Source organism: Dipodomys ordii, unplaced genomic scaffold, assembly GCF_000151885.1.
Source record: "Dipodomys ordii isolate 6190 unplaced genomic scaffold, Dord_2.0 Scaffold16, whole genome shotgun sequence".
Classification (NCBI taxonomy): Eukaryota; Metazoa; Chordata; class Mammalia; order Rodentia; family Heteromyidae; genus Dipodomys; species Dipodomys ordii.
The window spans coordinates 4,791,445-4,811,803 of record NW_012267232.1 but is presented as its reverse complement, the minus strand read 5'-3'; the positions used below and the strand labels follow the sequence as shown (position 1 = coordinate 4,811,803).

The 20,359-nt window shown below is 42.7% G+C and overlaps 1 protein-coding gene across 2 annotated transcripts in view; it reads left to right on the top strand.

The window, feature by feature from the left end:
* Frmd6 (FERM domain containing 6) overlaps positions 1-8,681 on the top strand; it is an 83,025-nt gene extending 74,344 nt beyond the window's left edge. For both annotated transcript variants that reach the window (XM_013012356.1, XM_013012355.1), the window contains exons 12-14: positions 356-490; positions 2,695-2,786; positions 5,780-8,681. In XM_013012356.1, coding sequence (XP_012867810.1) covers positions 356-490; positions 2,695-2,786; positions 5,780-6,064 — 512 coding nt within the window. In that variant the 3' untranslated portion in view covers positions 6,065-8,681. The remainder of the gene's footprint in view (positions 1-355; positions 491-2,694; positions 2,787-5,779) is intronic.
* The last annotated feature ends 11,678 nt before the right edge of the window (positions 8,682-20,359 follow it).

Sequence of the window (20,359 nt, the reverse complement as noted above, 5' to 3'; positions counted from 1 at the left end):
TAAGAAGAATTGATAAATCATGATATTAGAGGTTATGCAGAGAACACAGCAGTACTGAGAAAAGAAAAGGAAAGCAAATAGCAACCTTGGAATTGCCTCTGGAGTTTCCTATTGAGGAAGAGTCTCATTAGCAAATTAATTTTTCATTTCATTTTTTGGTGGTACTGGGGTTTGTGTTTGGTTGTACTGGTACTCAGGGCCACTCACTTGCCAGACAGGTGATCTACTTCTGAGTTGTACCTCCAATAGCAAATTTATTTTCAACTATGAATGTTTATATGACTTTCTACCCAAGAGGACTGTGTTCTTTACTGCTGTTTGTGTCACTGAGTATCGTTTCCTCCTTCTGTGTCAGAAATAGAGATGTTGGTTGATGACCCCAGGGATCTGGAGCCAATGAATGAAGAAGAGTCTCTGGAAGTCAGCTCTGACATGTGCATCTATATTACAGAGGACATGCTCCTGTCCAGGAAGCTGAACGGACATTCTGGTGAGCTCTTAGAGCAAGCTCTCTCCCTGAGATAGTAGATTATCCTGGACCCAGTGATAGGTGCCTCCAAAAATAGAAGGAAAGAGAGGGAGCTGTAGATCAGAGCAGCCATGGAACAAGAGCCACTCCAGGCCACTGTGTTAAACTGCAGGGCAAGTGCCTTGAATAGAAGAAAAGAAGAGAAACCACCTAATGCATCTGGAGTGGATCTTGGAGATTCTCCAGTCTATAGAAGAATCGATACATTAGAGAGACAAGTGCTAGAAACAGAAGTCAGGCCTCCATGTCTGGGAAGGAAGATATGAGAGCAGCCGGCTTGTTCTTCATATATTTCTGTGTTTGCTTTTATAAGACTATTCATTTTGTAATTTTAAATAGAAATGATAGGATTTCTCTTTTTAAAATGATGCACAAGCATATTTATTGAAATTTATAGTAGCAACAAGAGGAAAACAATGAATGGCTGCTATCATCTGTTCGCATAAGAGAAAGTTATATATAGGCCATTACATGTAAGCTTTTTAAGCAATATATAATAAAGATGAGAATACTACAGAGTATACCAAAGTATTATTTATAATAACAAAATAATATTCTAGTCACCTTTTCTCTGGATGACAGGGTTATAGATGATTTTATGTTCTTCCATGCATCGTTCTAGTTTTCTAGTTCTTGACCATGTGAGCCTATAGGCACTGTTTTGGAAATACTCACTGTAGTACTTTATATCTAGTAGATTGCGTAGAGATGAGGGAAACTACTGTCCTCTTTCCTGTTGAAATATACTGGGAATGTGGTCTGAGCCTTGAGCACCAGCCTTGGCTCTAACTTTTTCAGTGGTAGATATGTGTTTGGAGAAGAGTACTTGCAGACACCATAGCCAAGGGAGCATCTGCCAAGGAATCTTTAGAGAAACCACACCACATGCTAGCCAGTGCCCAAGCCTTTGAGTTCCGATGAAGATTGGTTCCTGTGAAGATTTAAGGATCTTCCAGAGATGTGGGCCTTTGTGCCTCCAGAAAGTCTTGCAAAAGAAGTGCGTACCAAACCCCAGATGTGAGCAGCATAACCTGAGAGTATTTAAACCATCTATGAGTAGCCAGGCATGCTTTCACATCTGTTTCAATTAAACTAATTGTTGAACCCTCAGTATATATATGCAAGGCATACATTAGACTGTTGTTAATGCAACCTTCAATATATGCAAGGCATATGTTAGACCAAAATGTTATGCTACCAAACAGTAAAGGAATGGAACAGAAAAAGCTATTTCAAAAAAAAAGAAGAAAGAAGAAAAAGCTATTTCTAAATGCTACTAGTAGCTGACTAAAAGATTACCAAGGTCCTTTTCATTTGTACTTTTCAGTAGAAGCCATTTAGCCTTGTGAACCTAGGACTTGACTTGCTTACTTTTGCTTCATCCATTAGCAAGAAAAATGTCAGTGGTATTCACTCATCTCCAGTGAATCATTTTGACTTCTGAAACATTTTAAGGGTTGCTTCACTCATATGCTTGCAGAGAAATATCAACCCTAGATTTCTGTCTGAAAATTTAACAGGTTTTCCCTAGGCCCGGATGTGATTAAGAACTATGCTGATCTCAGAGACCAGTACTGAATTCTCACCATGACCTCCATTTTGAGCCCTCCCCACAGTGTCTGCATCTCCCAGCAGATGCTCCTGACCCTTCACTTGCACTCACTGTCTAATGGCCAGGAAAACACTAGTGAATAGCTGCTTTTGTCAGCCCAATTTCATGAGAGAAGACTGAGACTGAGGGAGATTAAGAAACTGGCCAGAATTTTCTGGTCAAAATCTAGCTCAGACCTATCTGACTACAAAGATCTAAGTTCTTACCCACTGCATTTCCCCAGCAAACCAAACCTACGTGGCTGTATCCGTGTTAGTGTTAGTGAGGTGTGGAGTGGGGGATGGTCTTTTACCAGGTAAAGATAAACACTTTGCACCTACAGTCTTTGTCTTTACTTCTGTCATAAATGAGACTGTAAACTCTTTCCTGGACTCCCCACGACTATTTCCTACAAGAGAATCGGTGCTATCCTGCTTGTCAGTCACCAAAGAGCCACAGTGAACTCTATAGTACTGGTTCTGTTTGACATTCCCAGGAGCTGTGTATGTCAGCATATGTGGGAAGAAGTGGGAAGAATTTGAAATATCCACTGTTTGTCTCTCTTTTACCTCAGGATTGATTGTGAAAGAAATTGGTTCTTCCACCTCCAGCTCTTCAGAAACAGTTGTCAAACTTCGTGGCCAGAGTACTGATTCTCTTCCACAGGTACTGAAACTTGTAAAGTAGTAACTAGAGCTATGGGAAAATTTTAAATACATTCTCATTTTATTCTGATTTTTCTGCTAGTTCCATTTATGTTGGAATTGGTTTTTCTTTGGATAAATTGTGTACGTGATTGCTCACGTGGTATCAGTGGAAACTTCAAATAGATTAGTTGTATGTGTGCAAGTATGATACATGGCTGTGTCTGTGTGGCATTACTGCCTCTTTGTGAGTGTGTTATGGCAGAAATGTTTACACACCTGGCTACTTCTTTAAGATGGAATTTTCAGAGTATGGTAAACCAGAGCATGATGATCTGGTTAAGCTATTAAAATGTCAAAAAGTATGTATATAATTTTCTGAAACTCATGGTTTTACCATTTGGATTTCATCTATAGCTAGCACCCATTGCTACTTTCTAAGCACTTCCTCCTCTGTGCCTCTCATTCATTCATTCAGTGATGTTGAGGATTAAACTCATAGCCTCACGTTTACTAAGTAGGTACTCTACCACTTAGGCCACTGTGCTAGCCCCTTTTTGTGTTGGTCATTTTCAAGATAGGGTCTTGGATTATGCTTGCGCCAGCCTGGACTGTGGTCCTCCTATCTATCTGTGCTTCCCTTTGTCACTGGTATGACACAAACAAGCGCCACTTCATCCAGCCATTATGCTTCCCCCATATTGTTGGATGAAAGATATGCACCACTGCACCCAGACATAGATCGAATGGAGTCTGATGAACTTTTCTGCCTGGTCTGTCTCAATCACAACAATCCCTCGATCTCCCTCTGCCTCCCAGGTAGCCACAGTTACAAGCTTGAGCCACCACACTCAACCCTATACCTCTCTTTCTTGGGCTGTGTTGTTTTTTTCCTTTCTAAAATACAATTTTCTTTCTGTCTCTGGCAGTCTTTGTTCCTACTTTTAACTCCTTTCCTTTTTTTTTAATTTAATTTTTTTGTCCAGGTGATGTACAGAGAGGTTACAGTTACATATGTAAGGTAGTGAGTACATTTCTTGACTAACTTGTTACCCCCTCTCATTTTCTCCCACTCTCCTTTCCCCCAACCCTCCCCAAGTGGTACAGTTCATTTCCAACATATTGTCTTGTGAGTATCACTGTTGCACTGGTTCACCCTGTGTCCCTTGTCTCACCATTTTGTTGTTCCCCTTCCCTTCCCTAATTGAGATAAATATATATATATATAATACCCAGGGTACCAAAATCAAATATAGTAACAACAAACAGAGGATATACTATAGGGGGAAGAACATGCAGAAGAAACAAAAAAAAAATCACATAGTACATTAAAAACAACAAAGAAAAACTTCTTGTGTAAGTGTCTTGGAGTTCATTTCATTTAGCATCATCTTATATGGTCATATGTACATAACTATTGAGCTATTCTGCTCATCTGCTAGAACTATCCTAGACATATACTATTACAAATGAGGGAAACCATGGGATCTATGTTTCTTTGGATCTGGCTTACTTCACTTAATATGACTTTTTTCCAAGTTTTTCCATTTCCTTGTGAATGGGACAATGTCATTCTTTCTGATGGAGGCATAGAATTCCATTGTGTATATATACCACAGTTTCTTCATCCCTTCATCTACTGAGGAGCATCTGGGTTGATTCCATATCTTAGCTATGGTAAATCATTCTGTAGTGAACATAGTTGTATTGGTAGCTTTAGTGTGGCCTTGTTTGTGGTCATTTGGGTAAATGCCTAGAAGTGGGATTGTCAGGTCATAGGAGAGCTCTATGTTTAGTCTTTTGAGGAACCTCCATACTGCTTGCTTTTAACTCCTTTTTTTTCCTTTTCTATTTCCCCTTTCTTTCCTTTTATTTAAAGTAGCCATACTTTGAATATGAGCATGTTGTTTTTTTTCTCTCTGAAAACTAAGTATTCTGCAAGCCTATGTATACATGAACAGGTCTTCTTAGAGCCCAAGCACTAGAGCCAGACTCGCTGCATGACACCCAGCTTTGACCTCAGTGTTAACTGCTGAACAGCAATGTCCCTATGGCCCAGCCTGAGGGCAGATTCTGCACCTCTAACATAGGGACATTAGTGTGTGTGCCTTGGGGGCTTTTGAATGGTTCTGTGTGTGAAAGCCTGTTGTAGCCTGGAAACACTCCATCAGTAAGAGCTACCATTCTGTGTGGGAGCTGCCACTCAGTTGTGCTACTTCTAACAAAATATCCTCCTGGAACTTCTGCCTAAAGCGAAAGTAGCATCTCATTCTAACAAGATTATCCTTTGTGGTTCTCAGCAGCAGAAGCTTAGAGGTATAATGGTGATTTTCTTTAACCCATTCATGTTACTATCTAATCCATGAAAAACCTTTTTATACTTCCTACCAGTACCACTTCTCGGAATAATGAGGTTGAAAGTCTGTCACCTGTTACTTGGCTCTTTGAGGGCTCAGGAGCTTCCTTTGTCCCCTAGTGATTCTCTCCCAACTTCTTTTGTACTCTACTCAAAAACTGTGGCTCTTTAAAACATCCTTCTTCAAACTGTGTTTCTTGAGTGATAATTGGATTATTTTTTTCATTTCTTACTAAAATAACAGACATCTGCATAAGAGTGCTGCCACAGCTTAGTGCAAAAAAACTAATGGTAGTGTTTACCTTTTATTTGAAGGTAATTGCTCAATTTCTGAAATTCTGGGGATAGATTCCTGTGAGATTTGTATCTTTGTTTAATTTATCTATAAAATGGAGAGAATAAGGAATAACATGCCTTGTAGAACTGTAAGAAAGTTGAAGTCGCTTATACACACTATTTAAGTCAGCACATAGTGTTCAGTAAATGTTAACTGACATTGGAATTGGTAGTGATAGTAATGGTTTTATATTTCCCAGAAACCACAGGTTGGAAACCACTTTGTGACACATAATATATTATGCAGCTTACCTCTTTGCAGGGCAAATACAGTCACCATTCCGTTATTCTTAAAATTGTCTCAACTTTTCCTTCTTTGGCAGACTATATGTAGGAAACCAAAGACTTCCACCGATCGACATAGCTTGAGCCTTGATGACATCAGACTTTACCAGAAAGACTTCCTGCACATTGCAGGTCTGTGTCAGGACACTGCTCAGAGTTACACCTTTGGGTGTGGCCACGAACTGGATGACGAGGGCCTCTACTGCAACAGCTGCTTGGCTCAGCAGTGTGTCAACATCCAAGATGCGTTTCCAGTCAAAAGAACCAGCAAATACTTTTCCCTGGATCTCACTCATGACGAAGTTCCAGAGTTTGTTGTATAAAATCCACCTGCCAGCCGCCGTTGCAGACAGCTTTGCTGCCTGCCAGAGACTGTGGAAGTCCTGGGTTCTTTACGGATTACTTGTGCCATATTTTCTTCGCCCCAAACATAGCTCTTTCTTTATAATATTTGTGACGGAAACAAAAGCCTTGGGACAATTGCACTTTAAGTATTATGCAGATGTAAAAGAACTACCGAGAATGTACAGCAAGACAAGTGCCCAGATGTGTGTTGACCCTTCAGAAGGAAATGTGCTTTACTGATTACCAAGCCTTAGACTACTGGGCTGTGGTGTTTGTTCAGCTGTTGTTTTTCAGTTCAATTACATTTTTTTTAACTTCATGAAAAAATGTTAGGCTTATTTGTTTTCTTGTATTTTTTTTTTTACTACTCCCTTGTGAAGTGCTTGTTATTTGAGGGAGGAGTGAGGGAAGGTCTTCTCTTCTTTGAATGAAGAGATGATTGCTTAATATACAGCTGTTGCTGCCTCACAAGCTGTCCCAAAGTGAACACTAACAAAATGGTCATGATCACATGGTTCTAGCAAGCCAAAGATGCTCTGAGCAAGAGAAGATGTGGACTAAGCAACAACCAGAAGACTGTGCATGACTTTTCACCTGTCAGTGCCACGGTATCCTTCTTGCTCTTCCAGAAAAGTCTAGGGTTCAGTTGAGTTCCTCACCTGAGTAACAAATCTGCTGTGTTCACGGCAGTGCATTTTGAGGGTTTACAAACCTGGCATTTGTCAGAGTGATAGAAATGTCTTAGAAAATGTTTATGCTTTGTGATGTTTGGTTCGTGTTGTTTTTCGGTTATCAAGAACAAATGAGAGTAATGCTAGTTTCTTCTTGATCAAAATACTTTATATATGTATATGTCGTACATACATAAATATGTGGGATTGTGTGTGCTTATGTTTCAAGCTCACTGACTCTTCATTTTGGCTTCCATGACTATCTTGTATACCCAGTTCCTTTTTTAACATTGAGACTGTCGCTGAGCACTGAGTGAATGATGCCTAGACAATCACTTGATACGTGCAGTTAAGAATGACTTCTTTCTCATGTGCCTTGGGCCATGATTCTCAACTCGTATTGCATAGTAGAAATTTTTGAGGAGCTTTAACAAAAATAAACCTTGATACCTAGGCCCCACTCCAGACCAATGAGAACAGCCGTTTATGGGTGGGACCAGGAAAAATGGCCTTTTTGTCCTTTCGAGTTTTTCAGATGGAGTTAATATTGCAACAGAGCTAAAGACCACTGATCCAGAGGGTGTCTTTTTTTTTTATTAATTTTGAAGTCCAAGTATATAGAAAATGCAGCTGTATGAAAGGGCCATTGGTTAGACAGTTACTGCAGTGCTGCTGTGATGACAGATCATGAAATCAAGTCAGGAGGATGAATGCTCAACCTGTGATGTACAGTGAAAACGTTGCTTGAATTTCAAGAGAGAACTTCATAGCACAATGTCTTTCTATGAGATATTTTTAATGATTTAGTATTTTACAACATTTGTTTACCATATTTTGATACACCATTTTTGCTATCTGCCAGGTTTTATTAAAAAAAGATCTATATATTATTTTCTAAAGAAACAGTCATATTTTTGTACAAAATTCTGTTTTCAAGTAACAAAGAAGTAGATTTAGGGGACTGCAGAACATAGGCAGTGTTGTTGCCGTGGATGGGAATCAGTATTATTGAAAAAGGTGGCCACACAGCCCGCCCTGTGCTGTCTCTGAGCACGTTACACGATCCACAGAACTTCATCCAGAAACTGACACTTCAAAAGGAAATCAAAGTTCTGTATAGTTCTGTATTCATGAAATTATTTTGTTTTTGTAAAGCGCTTTAAAAGAACCAAAGTTTCAGATATCAGAATGTATAAAAGTATCTCAGTCTCTATAAGAGGGAATAAAGTATGAAGGGACCATTTAATGGCTATTCCACTTCTGAGTCATTAAATAATCCAACATTTCCTATAGATCCTGGTGAAGTTTGTGTTGGACAGAGCCCAGATAAAAATGCAGTGCATTTCCTTAGCTCTTAGCATTCTTGCAAACATAAAGAACAAAGAAAACATTATTTAATTGAACAGGTAGTGCTTTATACTTTATTTTCTCTCAACATCAGCCAGAACCAGGTTTTCAGGGTTTTGCCAGTATTGTTGGTGGTTTTGCACACCTTCTTTCTAATTGGATTTATGAATAATCTTAGGGGTTTTCAAAAGTAGAAGATGCAAGGGAACATTTTTGCCTTTTGATCCACTGTTTGCAGCAAGATTATATATATATATATATATATGTATGTATATGAAAATCAACTTTGAATAATCTACCTTTTGTATTTGGAGATTGTTTTAAAAAAATAAAAAAGGAAAAGAAAAGTATGAAGCTGTTATTTATTCTGCATTAGTTACATTTCCATTGCTAGTATACCAATTTGGTATGTGTTGCCTCTACACGTCATCTACAATTGTATTTACAACAATGAGCTTTATATCTACATTTACTGTAAATAGTCCTTTCTGTGAAAGGATCATTATACGGGGATGATACCAAAAGTATGTAAAAAGAGACTGCATTATTTTGTAATTATTTCTTATAGGTGTTTCATGGTAAGAATAGTAGTTAATAAAGTTCCTTTCATTGCCTTTGAAATGTCTTTTATTATTAGTGTTCTCAGTGGAGCAAGCATGAAGAAGTGATTGTGTTGTGTGGTTTTCTGTCCCATAATGGAGCACAGTGAAGGACATAAGGGACGCACAGGATAAATTCCAAGCACAGCAGCCTCAGATGGTTATAGACACAGATGACACCAAGCACTACCATGTGCCAAGCCCTGTCACACGTATTAAAACTGTCTATGTTATCCTCCTTCCCACCAGGCAGATAATGCTGCTGCTGTCAACTTGGAGGCATACGAACCTACAGGGAAAATCTAGGAGGTGGTGTGTTAGTCAGCCACTATCCTAGTCCTTGTATGGGGCTAAACACACTGCTTTTAATTTGGTTTTGTTTTGTTTTTTCTGGGCACTGTTGGTCCATGCCTATAATCCCAGCTACTCTAGAAGCTGAGATCTGAGGAACATGGTTTGAAGCCAAAAGGCAGGAAAATTCACAAGACTTTTTGTGTGCTAGTTGGCTTGAACTCAAGGCCTGGGTGCTGTACCTGAATTACTTTTGCTTAAGGCAGAATAAATACAACCCTATCTCTACTTCAGGCTTTTTTTTTTTTTTAATTGGGGATAAGAGTGTCACGGACTTCGCTGCCTGGACTGGTTTAGAGCCACTATGCTTAGATCTCAGCCTCCCGAGTAAAAGCAAGCAGTTGCTTTCACAAGACTGAATGTGACACATTCACATGACATAAAGGAAATTGCCCAGCACTGTGAGTCTATAGGTAGGTTCTGAAAAATCCCTAGCTTTTTCCAAAGGGAAATCCATTACTTCCTTTTCACTCAGTTTTTCTTGACTAAAAGATGATGATTCAGAGAGCTGTTGGAGAACTAGTGAGGCAGTGGGTAAAATCTGCCCCGATGAACAGGTGAGAGAGGGAGGTTTCAAAGTTTCTACCAGATATTTAGCTGGTATGGAATAGCTACCTTTGAACATTTGGAAGCCAGTCTACCAAACCAAAGTTTTCCACTTAGGACTTTTGCAGAATATCTGGTAAAGTTAAGTATATTGAAGTCGATGGAAGAAAATGTCACTGAGGCATTTGATACTCCACACATATAATCTTCACAAGCCTTCAAAGGACAGTTAACCTCATTGCATAGACCCAGACCCTACAGTTAGCAGAGGAGAAGAATTTTAAACCCAAGTATGTCTCCAAATGCTTTTTCTATTACATCTGCCATACTACTCTAGTGCCCGTAGTGAGAGCTCAGAACCTAACAGAGAAGACACACTTCTTTGATAGGAAAGTGAAATTTATTGGGGATTTCCAGTCTTTTTGAGACACCTGCGACGTGCCAGACTCACAGGGCATTGCTTAAGCACGGAGGCAGTAAGGACCTGAGGATGGAATTGGGAGGCCGAAAGATCAGGGATAGCTTGCATCTGTCCCTGCAGAATTAGAAGCTAGAGATGACAGCAGTCATTCAGGGACCTGTGAGGAGTCCTGGGGACCCGCTGTTAGTGTGAGAAAACAGTCTAGTCACGTAAGGCCTTGGGTCCCAGATGAGACATCAAAAGAGTTATAAAAGCAAAAGGGTGATGTGCTTGGGATTTGACAGAAACAATAGGTGCTGTTCCTGCAGCAAGTGGAGGGGCAGAGAGGGTAGAGATACAGAGAGGGGTATGTATTCAGGGGCTGGCAGCAAGGAAACACCACACACACACACACACACACACACACACACACACACACACACACACGCAGAGTTGTCATCTCTAAATACTAGAGAAATAGGCAATTTTCTTGTAGTTGGCCAAATTCTTGGAAAGACTAAAGTACTGCTTTCTCTTATAAATTGAAACCTATTTTGCATGTATACATTATTAAAAATTGGCACAATGACAGCTGTGTCTCTAGTCTGTAACATGGTTCTTAACTGACTGCACATCAGAGCAACCAGAGAACATGGCGGCCCGGCACAGAGCTTGGAAGTGACTAAGCCTGGCATGGTTCGGCAGGTTATGCTAATGCACACCGGACCTGCAACCCACAAGTCTGTCACTGAGCATGAGCAGTGTGAGTGTTCAGCCCAACCCCATATATGTTCTAATTCAGTTCGTTTTGTGAGCATGGAGTTACTCTCTTTTGTCCATACATCATCTGTCAGAGAGTGGACCAAAGTTGAAGTAGATCCTTGAACTCACGGCTTCAGGAAACTGGGATGCACCTCTGATCTGTAACTCAGGGTTTATACACATGGGGCCATTGGGATAAATAGGAGGTTGGAACTATGGAAATAAAGTCACATGGGTTTTATATCCTTTCCTGTCAGTTTTCTTTGCCTTATTTCTCAGATGTTTCCTCTAAGTTGATCCCCACACAGACGTAATGAAAATGAGTAAGCCGAATCCATTCGGTCTTCAATTTGTCAGACCTGCATTTGGAGCTAATAGAGGAGCCGACTTCTGTGAAGCGCTGCTTCACTGCGTTGAGCCATTGCAGGTGAAGTTATACACTCTCAAGAGATTAATTGAAGTCTTAAACATGGAGCAGCTATAATTAACTATCTCATTACTTAGGGTGGGTGTTTATCCATCTGGTGTCAACTATTAATCAGTCGAGGTCTCCGTTTATTACTGTCATGAATGCAAGAGATGGATTTCATTAGAACAGACAGCTCCCAACTTAGGAAGGAATGCTATTCCAAGTTTACTGCTAAATTGGCTGGTTGACATTTAGAACACACGTCCCCAACTTCCCAAAGCCACAAATGCTTGTTTAACCCAGAGATATTATTAGAGATATTTCTCCCTTGTGCGTTAGTAACCATCTGTCATAAGAAGAGGACCATGGCATAAACAAGGTAAGTGGAGGGACCACCACCTCCCAATGGAAAGTGATAATAGACCTTGAACACTGAACACTTTGATCTCAGGTGTTGTGTCTCTATGTTCATCTATAATGAAAGTAGGAAAGGGAGAAGCCTGGCTGGGAAGGTGGCTCAGTGGTAGAGCGCTTGCCTCACTTACATGAGGCCATGGGGTCCATTCCTCAGCACCACATAAGCAGAAAAAGCCAGAAGTGGTGCTGTGGCTCACGGGGTAGAGCGCTAGCCTTGAGCTGAAGAGTTGAGGGACAGTGTCCAGGCCCAGAGTTCAAGCACCACAACCAAAAAAAAAAAAAAAGGAAAGAAAGAAGAAAAGAAAGAGAAAGAGAGAAGCCATGCTGGATGATTCAGCTCTAAGCCAGCCTGTGGGGCCAGTCCTCTCCATTTGTGTCCTCTCCACACCACAGCTGGAGTATCTGTCTTCTGTGTCACAGATGTGAGAGGAGGACAGCCTACTAGCCAAAGGAGAAACACCACCAGGGGCTTAAGAATCCTGAAAAAAAGGATCCACAAACCTTCCATGGATGTCTTTAGGGAAAAAAGGCGGGGGGGGGGAGGGGGGGACGCGCCCAACCCCACTACCGGGGGGGGGCAAGTGCTATGGGCTCACACCTGTAATCCTAGCTAATCAGGAGGCTGAGATCTGAAGATCACAGTCCGAAGCCAGCACAAGCAGGAAAGTCCATGAGACTCTTATCTCCAATTAGTCACAGACAAAAACAGAAGTGGAGTTGTGGCTCAAGGCTAGTGTTGAGTGTAAAAAAAAAAAAAAGCATAAGAACAGTGCCCAAGCCCTGAGTTCAAACCCCAGGACCAGCACAAAAATAAATAAATAAAAAATTTGTACAGGGAGGATTTTAGAATTCTGTGAAGAATGTGGGAAAGTTTGGTGAGACATACATAGAATAAGCAAATGAAAAGAAAAAGCTGTTAACTCTTGAAAAACAAAATGTGGAAGAAAAATGTATGAGCATAGTCTACTACATAGCTCAACAATTAACATAGTTATATTGCTAACACTAACAATATCAGTGTCACAAAGAAAGAAATGAAGAAAGGAAGAGAAAAACAAAAGGCTTAAGTATTGAACAGAGAAGGAAATACTGAGTGAGAGCAAGTGAATTTGGATTAAAAAGGTGATCTGCCACCATTTATAATAGGAAGTCAGTAACATCCTAAAGTGGAAAATCACTTAGAAGTAGTATAAAAATATTATAAAATATTCTTGGGGCTGGGAAGTTGGCTCAGTGGTAGAGCGCTTGCCTTGCATGCCTGAGGCCCTGGGTTCGATTCCCCAGCACCACAAAAGCAAAAAGAAAAAAGCCGGAAGTGGCGCTATGGCTCAAGTGGTAGAGCGCTAGCCTTGAGCTGAACTGAGGGACAGCGCCCAGGCCCAGAGTTCGGGCCCCATGACCAGACCCCCCCCCAAAAAAAAATATTCTTGAGACATATTGAAGTAAATACTTTTCTTTGGAAACTATGTCATGAGTTGAATGCATTAGTATTTGGGAAAAAAAAGAGAAATAGCTTTTTTTTGGTACAGGCATTTTTTTTGTATCTTGGATTGTTTAACATTATGTAAATGTATTATTTTGATTAAAATACTTAAAAATTAAGCATACAAAAACAATTATTGCAATCATGAGCACTGAACTCTGGAAGCCATTAAAAGAGCAAATCAGGAGGCTGAGATCTGAGAATCCCAGTACAGAGTCAGCTCAAGCAGGAAAATCTGTGAGACTCTTATCTCCAGTTAACTACCAGAAAACTGGAAGTGGAGCTGTAACTCAAAGTGATAGAGTGCTAGCCTTGAGCACAAAAGCTCAGGGACAGTGCCCAGGTCCTGAGTTCAAGCTCCATGATGGACCAAAAAAAAAAGTTCATAGGAGGTAAGAAGGGACAAGGCTTGGATTCTGTTTTGGATTTGTCCTGAACATACCGTGTGTAGGAAGGCACCCCAAAAGGAGGATCAGACGAGGGAGGTAGGATCTTCATAACAACACACACAGGCTATTCTGGGAAGTGTCAGGGTAATAATGAAAAAGCATTTGGGAGCCCTCTTGGGAGTTGTTGGTAGTGAAGGTGCCAGAGGGTGAGGCAGATCCCTGTCCTCTGTGCACATGAGCAAGCGTGGCCTGGGGAGAATGATCTGGATCCCATTTCCTCAGAGGCAGCAGCCAGCAGATGGGTGTCTGGTAACCCAAAGCCCTTGTTGAAAGGACACAAGTCAATTGTTCCACCTGGCACTGCAGCTGGGGCTGACTCTGGTTTCAGCCACAAGCCTCTGGGGGCTGAGGACAAAAAGTGGAACCAGAGACCCTGTATTTAAAAAGACTGGAGAAACAGAGGGGGAGCTGAAGTCAAGATAGTGGGGAGAGGCTAGCGAGGGAATTGTGGGTCAGTAGCTCTAGTTTAAAAGGTTCACAGACTTAAAGAAGTTTCTCTGAAGCTCCACAGTAGCTTTCTGAAAGTATACATTTGGGGAGCAGGGGGCTCCTTCACATCCATTAATCTGGGATTTTGTGGGGGGGAGGAGCCAGAATTTGGATGTACAGATCCATTCTTCTGACCACCCGTGGAAGCCCACTGGGCCAGTTGCAGACCACCCCTGCCATGGCCCCCAGATAGCCTTTTCTCTAGGAGACCTCTTCCACTCCTTCCTCCTTCTTTTGAAGTTCAGGTGCAAAGGGGAACTTTCTGAACCCCAAGGGTCTGAGAGAATATCATTAAAAATGTAACTTTTGCTAGGGGCTTGACAGCTTCTGCGAAGTGCTCCTGCTGTGGGGGGAACCTGGTGCATTTGGGCAAGACAGATGCACAGCTCCCCTAGAGATTGTCACCATGGTCCATTCCTGTCAGTCTTCTTCAGTGGTGACCTTTGATGGGCGACTAAGAGACCCACAGACAGGTATTTCTCTTCCCAGAAACTCCACAGTCTGGAAAGGCTGTGGTGCACCAAGAGATAGTACCAAAAATGAAGACACGTGAATAGGGTGAGTTCAGTTAATGGAAGACCAGGGCTGTGTTCACAGTAGTACAAAGGAAATTCAGAGAACCACGAGCAAAGATATGTGCTCTCTAAAGATATATGGAAGGTAGAGACTGGATTTGGCTTTTGTTTGTATGGGTTTTTTGTTGTTGTTCTGTTTTTTTCATTTGAGCTTAGTTCAGCTGCCTGGGATGCCTACAATTTATTTTCTTATTGCATTTTGGTATTTGCGGTCAAAAAGCCCTCCCCCTATTAAGAATGGATTTTCTCTGATGAAGAAGATACATAGTACATTTAGAACCTTATCTTTAAAGTATGCACCAGGTAATAAACTTCATCATGGCAAAACCCATGTCTTCCCTTGGCCACTGGATTAGCTGAGGATGTAACATGGAACATGACACAGGAAAGGTTCCCAGTCAATGCTGAATTAAGCAATGAAGGAAAATTCTGTAGCCCTGGGCTGAGGTGCCAGGTGGGCCTGATAGAAACCACAAATAAATCTTCTCTCCCTGGGACACTCTTCTCCTTAGGTCCATGACCCCCTCTCAGACACATCTTCCTTTCTACCCACTCTGAAGTTGACCTGTCCATTCTGTGTTTAGCTATTAATGCCATGGGTCACAATGATTCCCTACCCCATTGCTTGGGTCACGATGATCCTTTACCCCATTGTTCAGTCTTTGATTACTTGCCTCCAACACCATCAGACAGGCAGTGTGAAGGTGAGGGCTGTAGCCGCTGGTTTCATCTCCAGCCCCTAGAACAAGGTTTCTGACAAAACAGGCACTCCATGAATTTAGGTCTAGGTCCAGTGAGTACAATATCATTAGATTCTAAAAGAAGAGAGAAAACTTTTCTTGATTTTCAAGCACATTTTTATTGGATGGAGCTGACATCAGGGTAGATTTTACATATTTAATATCACATTTCCTCCCCTCTTCCCTGAAAAGCTGCAAATGCATCAAATGCTCATGTAATAGATTGTGTCTAAGCGGCAAGAAAGGGTGACAAGGATTATCCTGAGCACACACCTCAGTGGTCTCTATGTCTTGGATGCTTTTTCTGAGCCAAGAGGAGGACAGAGGCACACCAAAGGCCTGAAATCTGAAATAGGGAAACCAGTACTGAGAAATGACTAGCGGGAACATGGAACATGAAGGCCTTGGGAAGGGCATGGCCAGCTTGGTCACCATCCAGCACAGTGCAGAGAGACTTTTCTTTCATTCACAGCTGGGGTCTTTACACATGTGAGCAGGAGCAGCTATCTCTTCAAGTGTGCCAGCAACCACACATTTGATGGCCTACAGGCTGGAGAAGATGCGCTCGTGGTCTAATCCCTTCTGCCTGCCTCAGCCTTAGCCTGGCCAAGCTTCAGCTTACCAGGGACTGAACCTCTGCTTCCAGCTGTGTCCACTTAGGGTGCACTCCTGTAGCGCTCACTGAAAGAGTTTGCATAACACATAGATTCTGGGGCCTAGTCTGATCCTCCAGAAGCATGCCCCAAGAATCTGCTCTTCTCCTAACCCCCTGCCCTCTCTGCTCCCCATCCTCCACTCCTACCCCCTACAATTCTTAAGTGAATGGTTCATGTAGAAAAGGGATAAGGATTCACCAGCAACCAAATCTGACTCCAGCTTGTTGTCCTGTCTGCTCATGTCTATTACAAATGCAGAGGTGTCATTCAGGCCGCTGCCAGGTTCTGGGTACACTTTCAATGAATGTGAATGGGCTCCTCACCGCTCCTCCCTCCCCCTCCCTGCCCTGTGGGTCCCTGAGAGCAACTAGGTTGGAGCTTTGCTTCAGGCGACCAGTTCCCGGCTGCAGCCTGACCTCTGGCGGACAGAAGAGAGTGTTTGCTCAGAAGGACAAGCGCGGCTTTGTACAATCCCTGGGGACAATGATTCCCTTAAGACAACGTGCAGAAGCTCTTGCCCAGACTGGGAATAATTGAGGAGGGGGTAATATGTTGTTCTGCTTCTTCTACTTAGCATATTGGCTTCCCTCCACATGGATAATGGATATTTGGAGGTGACATTTTAGCTGCTTTTCTGCATGTCATCCCAGGGAGACAAGGAGAAAAAAAGAGAAGAGGCTGCAATTTGTCATAATGCATTTATTTACATTTTCTTTTCACCAAGTGTGATAAATGACAACCCAACCCAGCAATGGACACTATGCCAGTGTGGCCTCCATTATTCATGCACCATCACAGCCTGGCACTTGCCCGGCTGGAGCATCTAAAGCCATTGGGGATGGTGGGGACAGCTCCATGGATGCCACACACCCTTGGGATGGGTGGGGACAGCTCCATGGATGCCACACACCCTTCTTTGTCCCACCAGATCTTGGTGTGGACTCCCCGGCATCCACATACTGAATGTGCTCCACTTGCTAATGTGCCTTTGTTCACAGGATGAAAATCGTTATACAGACATTTCATTTAAAGACATTCTTCAGGGTCTTGGAACAGTCCACTTGGCTCAGCTAACTTCGATGGCCAACATCAGTGTTCCTTCATGCTGCTAGGACTGACACACAGAGTCCAGAAGAAAGTGTCTCGTGCCGGGTGTGGGTGGGTGATGGGTATAGAATGGTAGCAGTAGCAGAGCAGTTAAGAGGAAGAACAGGGAAGTTTGCAGCATGGAAGTCAGGATCCTGGAGGTGTAGCCAGATTGGTTGTGTGTGATTTATTTACTCAGAGAACACCCTTTGACTGAGGGTCCTCTAGAAGGCAGGCTTGAACTGCATGCTAGACAAAGAAGAGAGATGAATAGACTCTAGTCTCAGGTTATTTTCATATAATGCAAGTTATCCACCATGAGATTATCTGGTCAATTAGTTCTTGGATTTGCTGCATGATGATCACCGTTGTCATTCATGCAGCATATAGAATTTTATTTGGTTCTTTAAAAAATCCACTGGAAGAAGTGCAGTTGTGAATCTCAACTAATTAAATGAAAAAAAATGGAACCAGGAAGATTACAATTTGAACCCAGTCCGATGGGACACTCGCTGTCTTAAAGAACAAGCAGGAGTGATTGGGCTTGCGGGTTATCCTCACTTTGGACTGCATAGAAAGGATTGCAATCCAGACACACCTCCAGATGAAAATGCAAGACCCTGTCTGAAAAGTAAGTAAAAAAGCAAAAAGATCCGGAGGTGTGGCACAAGTGGCAGCCAACACAAGGTCCTGATTCAAACCCTAGTATTACATAAAAACAAAAAGGAATTCTGAGTCCTAAGAAGGATCAGATGGATTTGTTTTCAGGCTGACTAGATGGTAGGTGGTGGCACCGGTGCTGGCATCCAGGCTGGCCTGCCTCCAGTGCCCAGGCTTGGACCTGCCAAGGGACAGGGTCCCCTAAGGTCTCCACCTCTAAAATTGTTGCTGCTCTCTTGTTCCAAGTCAACTTGTCACTGCCAAGATTCTCTCTACCCACTGGTCTGTTCTGACATTCTGATCTCCAATCTCCAGTGACACAGAATACATCCACGTGTCATGGCCATCAGCAGCCCTTCTCCTGGCCTCTTCGGACACACACAGACCTTCATCCCCTTCCTGTTGGCCATCAGCTCAGCACATCCTTCCCTTCAGCACATAAATATTTCAAAGGCTCCTTTTTCTAAACAAGTGCACAAACACAAGATGCTACAAAACAAAGCTTCCTCTGTCCTCTACCCAGCTGAGTGGTTCCCTGTCCCCTCCTCCCCAATCCAGCGGCACGCACTGGCCCCCTCCTCTTCTCTTCCAGAGCAACCCAGAAGCCCATCTGTTCCCCTCAACTCTACCCTCAACTCTATTCACAGTCCTTGTTCTCAAACCCCATCCGAGTTTGCAGTCTTCACCTTGCTAGGCCTTTGCTCTATTGGAAGGCCTGGAATCCTCTTGGTGGCACTGTAATCATTTAGGGTCCATGGCAGCATGTGCTTCTGCATGCGTGTGTGTGTGTGTGTGTGTGTGTGTGTGTGTGTGTGCGTGTGTGTGTGTGTGTGTATGTATGTGCCCACACGTGCATGCACATGCTCATGCTGGTACTGAGGCTTGAATTCAGAACTTTATACTTTTACTTGGATTTTGTGCTCAAGGCTGGCCTTCTACCACTTGAGCCACAGGTCCTCTTCTGGCATTTTTGCTGATAAATTGGAGATAAGAGTTTTCCAGACTTTTGTAGTTCAGCCTGAGAGATCGGACTGCTGAGGAACAGCTGATCTGATCCTCTGAGTAGCTGGTATTACAGGCATGAGCCACCAGCACCCAGATTGCTTCTGTTTCTTATACACACTTAAGCACAATTCCTTGATCCTTCCAAAACAACCTCCTCTAGTCTCCTTGTCTGAACTATGCCTGCCTCCTGCTGTCCCCAGTCAATAGCTCCAGCCCAGATCTCACCCCCTAGCAGCTTTCTGGTCATCTCTACTTGGCACTTCAGACTCAACAGGCACAAACCCCGACTTTGTCAGTCCCTTACCTTCTATAGCAACACTTCCTGTGAGTCTATGAGAGTCCATAACGCAGGTGAGAAGGTGAACATCTCCTTAGTCCAAACAGTACAAACTTAGAAATCTTATCTTGGGGGCAGGGTATTTCTGAGGATCAAACTCTTGGGCAAGTAGACAAATGCTCCGCACATTGCAGCCCAGACATCACTGTAAACCCTGATACCCAGTTGTTTGATGGGGCCTTCTTTAGTGAGACCCCGTTCTAGAACCTCCACTTTAGAACCTTTTCCCATATCCAGACCCTGGCTCTGACGACCTCTGCTTCACCTCTGAAGTGCTGTGATTGGGTCTCAACCACTTACTCTAAGGGACACAATGTCTTTCCTAACACTATCCCCTACCTGAAGAGGAGACAACCTATGTTCAGTATTAACTCTTCATCAAATACTTCACTTTCCACTCATCTCCTAGAGAGGGAGCCCCAGTCCTTTTGTGAGGCACACAAGAAGCCCTGGGACCTTGCAGCTGCCCATGGCAAGAGCCTGTCCTCTAGTCATTCTGCCTCTTACCTCCTCTCCAGCGGGATTGGGCCACCTGTGGCTGCTTGCTTGTATCTTACCATCTCTCACCTCCACTCCTCAGGCATAGCTCTCCAGGGAGTGTGTCTTTCCTTATCCTAGCCCCACTCCTCAGCTCATTCATTCATTAGGGATCATCTCTAAATAACCCTCCCCACTAATTCAAGTTTGTGTTTCAACTGTTTGTCCAGGTGTCTATATCACATATCTTCCGGGGTTTCTAGGAAAGATTATGCTCTCTGATTTAAGTGCAGGGCTTGTGATGACAAAACTGTCTTGCTTGTAAAATGAGGTTCTTGAGCTACTGCGGAGGCATTACAAAGCTTTGGACTCTATAGCTTTGCCTTTTGTAAGCGGTTTCTATTCGAAGTGAAAGGGATAGTCTTGGAAATAAACACCCCATCAGCAAAGAGCTGCACTGAGTCTGACACCAGCCAGGGCCACTTCAGCTTAGGCCTTGGACAAGCATAAACACAACAATAAATGAAAATGCAGTGGTCAGGAAAGCAGAGAACATGCAGATGAGGACTGTAAAAAAAAATCTTCGAGATTAAGAAAGGAAAGATAAGGAATACTTTCCTATCTTTATGGAGAAACTGGATTCAGAGACTACAGTCAGGAATTACATATCTCCCTGATAAAGACAGAGGCCCCTGGTATGACATGGCTTGAAGTTGTTTTGAGGTCTAACTATATCTGAGCAAAGAGGAAAGAAACAAGACCAAATGTAACCCCCAGGAGTGAGTCCTGCCCCTTCTAAGCAACTCCCCAGGCT